The 4,202-nt window shown below is 39.0% G+C and overlaps 1 protein-coding gene across 1 annotated transcript; it reads right to left on the minus strand.

Moving 5' to 3' along the window:
• Positions 1–571: 571 nt before the first annotated feature.
• pkib (protein kinase (cAMP-dependent, catalytic) inhibitor beta) lies at positions 572–1,614 on the minus strand. Its single transcript, XM_061092185.1, has 2 exons — positions 1,473–1,614; positions 572–654 (listed from the first exon to the last, which is right to left on the minus strand). Exons 1-2 carry the CDS (start codon positions 1,612–1,614, stop codon positions 572–574), a joined length of 225 nt encoding a protein of 74 aa, XP_060948168.1.
• Positions 1,615–4,202: the final 2,588 nt, after the last annotated feature.

The following is a 4,202-nucleotide window of genomic DNA, read 5'->3' on the forward strand; positions in this document are numbered from 1 at the left end:
GTAAAAGCATAAGAGAGCGGGAGTTCCCAGTTTTCTCAAATTTACTATTGGCATCTTGAACAGGTCTGAGGCAGAGCAGACTGCTGTCAAACCCCTTCCTGTCAGCATTATATGACACACATCACGACAAAACACAAATTCGTACAGCAGGAAATCGTACAGCTTCTAGTTTGACTTAGGAATTCCTTTTTCTTTAGTTTTAATTGAATCATACAAAAATATTAGTGAACAATCTGTCACGGTCCTTGTGATTCTCAGTTTAGTGTCCACAGTGGGTGTATGACTTACAGACACACATACACACACACATACACACAAACAAACTCAGTGGTTCATAACTGGGTAACGTCTGACAGTGTTCAGATGTGTCCCAATGAGTCCCACGCTCCTGCCCTCAGTCAGTGGGGAGTGGGTTCGTCGCTCTCCCTCTGTGGCTCAGCTGTTCCGCAGACAGACTGACTCTACACAGATCGTAAAGCCTTCGCCCGCAGGTCACTCCCCTCCATCTCGCTCCTCATCCCGTCCCTCAGGTGATCTCTGCAGGTCTCCAGGGAGGTAAATAAACTAGTCTCTATGATCCCTCTTTCCCCTCTGAGCCCTCCGGTGGCGCTGGAGGCTCCTCCGCCGTGGGCGACTGGGCCCCTCCTGGACCATCTGCACACAAAAGTCCACAAGAGACAATAACAAACACAGTATGTTGCTGTTATTGTCAAGGGCAAAGGAACTATCTAAATCTTTGGTTGATCAATACTCATGACTTCATGGTTAATACAACACCAGCTGTTGACATTTTTGGGTCATGAGTCATTTTACAGCTTCTCTTATGTTAATAAACACGGCAAATATTGCTAGTTATTGAGCAATGAATCTATTGGGACTGGCTTGTGAGTTTCCACTATAATAGCAAGATGTTAAAAAAGTATTAAAATTGGAATTACTTTTAAACTTGTGAGGATGACTCCCAAACGACAATAACTGGTGACAATGAGGACACGTTGTGTAGCAGGTTTAAACAGGTGTCTAATAAACTCTAGAGAATCAAACATACACAAAGTAAACATCAGTCCTGTACGTGTCCTAATATCTAAGTGTAGACTGAGCGTAGATCAGAGGAGTCAGACTCAGACAGAGACTCTGACACATACAGTGTAAGAGCCATAGCAGGCAGGAGCTAATGTCTTCAATCTGCTGCGGAGATCAGGTGCTTTTACTCGCATTTGTTATGTCTGAAAAACTGAAACTGTGAAAAAACTGGCATCCTATTAATGAGATATGGCGAGTTTAAAGTCAGAGCAAAATTCTTGACAGGCAACCTTTCACATACTCAGGTCCTCAGATGCAAACAACTTGGAGGAGACAACTGAAAAATCAGGGAAACTAAAGAACAAAATACATTTACAACCTAATCCCAGTTGTACTTTGTGTTGTGCTTAATACTAAAATGTACAAAAAGTACAAATAGTCAACTTTACCTTTGAGGGACATCTCAGCTAGTTTAAGAGGCAGGTCTCCAGGGTTTACGCCTGCTGGAGAGCCCAGGATGTCAGGCAGCGCGTTTCTCCTCCCCGAGCGTCCCGAGGAGGCAAAGTCCAACTTTGGCTCTACTTCCGTCATCTCAGGACACCTGTATGATAGAAAGACAAAAGAGTCAACAGTGTTAATACTTTATGGCGTTGAAAATAGTGCTCCCCAACTTTTGGAATTCATCAAATAAGGGCAAGGGAGCTTGCAACAATATTTGGTAAAGCAGGTCTCTGACATATATATATATATATATATATATTTATGAACAAATCATTATGTGGTGTTAGTCAAATTAAAACATTATTATTCAGTGCATGGTAAATAACATAAGTTTGTGTCTGTATGTTTAATTAAATTCCAGAAGAAAATATAAAGCGTTTTGAAATCTGAGAGGTCGATTGTCCACGCTCTATTATATCTTCACCTTAGACACAGACTTTTCTGTAAACTGTCGGCAGAAGGTCTTTATTTGTTTGTGTTAAATGATAAAAGCAGCACAGGAATGTGTTTTACCTCTGATATGTTTAATGCAAATCAATACCAAAGTTATGGTGTCTCATTTGGTAAATGTATGAGGCAAAGATTGTGCTTTAATTTGATAGTTGTGACATTCTGACGTGTATGAAGTTGCATCTGTTCTTTTGCTGTGATTCTGCTAAAGCACTTGTTTTTGTTGTGTCTTGTAAACCTTCATATTTACCTACAGGAAAGAAAGACAGAAAGGATAAAAGAAAGGATCGTTCTGTAAGAGTAATCATTTGAATGTTTTGATTAGATGAGACAACCTGAACCCAGCTTTGTGTTTAATAAATTATATATATAAATTTCACATAAAATTTGGTTCAAATCTTTCATTCTGATTGTCTGTCTGTTAATGATTATTAATAGGATTACAAAAAACTTCTGGGTGAATTATCATAAAATTTGGTGGAAAGATGTGGTATGGGTCAGGGAGAATCCATTACATTGTGATGTGGATCTGGATCAGAGGGGGGATCCAGGATTTTTCTTTCTCTAACGTGAGATTATTTTGCAGATCTAGTGAATTTGAATGTGTTTTTATAAAGGGACTGTTGGGCCTTGGTGGACGTGATTAATGTGATAGTTTGGATTGAATCATTGATCTCAGTATCAGTGATAGAGAGGCTGAAAGCAGCACTGATGTCTTTCTTCGGACTAATCTCAGAAAACAGAATTTGAACGTCAAATAAGAGATTTATCATTGAAGCGGAGGATGTGTCTGTCTGGGCTCATGGCAACGCTGGTGACCGGCTGAGTTACACACACACACACACGCGCGCACAAAGAGTGAGCCGGTGTTGCTATGGCAACAATACAGAAAAAGCACCACTGTCAGGTAAACATATGACTTGAATCCATTCTTTCACTATCTCACATGCTCTTCACAGTCTCCCTCTTTTGTTGTGTTGCTTTGCTTTAAATAACCAGGCCATTCTGTGGAGCAAAATCCCGTCTCCCATCGCCCTCTCACAACAAAGGAATGACATCTGAGTTAATGCAGCTCAAAAACCCAACACACACACACACACACATGCACTCACACGTGCATACACAATCCTGACAATGCACGTAATGTAGATCTACCAGTAAAAGGGCCACAGGTTGGCCATCTGTTAGCCTCAAGCGCTATTGTAGCTCAGACATGGAGCTCATATGAGCCACAGTCATTCACTGTGGTCCATTTCTCACAATAATATCACAAGCATAATGTCCTTCAGCACTTTGACACAATTGCATGTTGACTCAAAACCAGTGACTCGGCACACAGAGGCAGGAGAGTGATGGTACGAGTAGGACAATGTCAGTTCAGTGAAATAACAGTATCTGCCTGGTTTAATTTGAAAAGGGGCAGTATTTTGTACCAAATATATCATTATCAATTTCATTGTGCTGCTTGAAATTACAATAAATGACACACACACACACACACACACACACACACACACAGAGAGACTGAACAGGATAAACAGAGTGAGATACAAATAATTAATGCAATAATGATTTATTGATGTAACATTTTTTACTCTGGTGTCCTATTGAACTCCCTCACATATATAAAACCAGGACCATAGCCAGTCTTTGTATAAACACTAAGTATATGGGTAAGTTTTATAGCTAATTGTTTATTTTTATTAGTCATATTAATTGATATTTAATTTATTTAAATATGGTGCTGTCAGCAAGATGGTACCTGATTCAGATAACCTCCCACTATCTCCCACCTTGCGACCCGGCGGTATAGTGGAAATATATAACGGATGGATGGATGTATAGTTGTCTGTATTTGACATTTGTTTATATGAAGATATTAATTATAGATACAAATATGATTCCAATTCATCTTCATTTTAATAAGAAAATATTGATTCAGGAAATCCTGAGATTGATTGATTTTGAAATACTGTGGAAATGCCACACATCTCCGAAACCATTTATCGGCACATCACCTGGATTCACAAAAAACGTCGGATCCGAATAAACAAACCCCAAAGATATTTGTGATGACGTTATGATCCAATTCTCCACATGTACAATCAGATGTGTTCTGTTTACACTGGCTGCCTGATGATTTGATTTAAATCCTCAAGTTGTTTTTTGTATATATGTATATATAAAAATATATAATTATTTATATGTATATATAAATATATATATAT

Source organism: Limanda limanda, chromosome 19, assembly GCF_963576545.1.
Source record: "Limanda limanda chromosome 19, fLimLim1.1, whole genome shotgun sequence".
NCBI lineage: Eukaryota > Metazoa > Chordata > Actinopteri > Pleuronectiformes > Pleuronectidae > Limanda > Limanda limanda.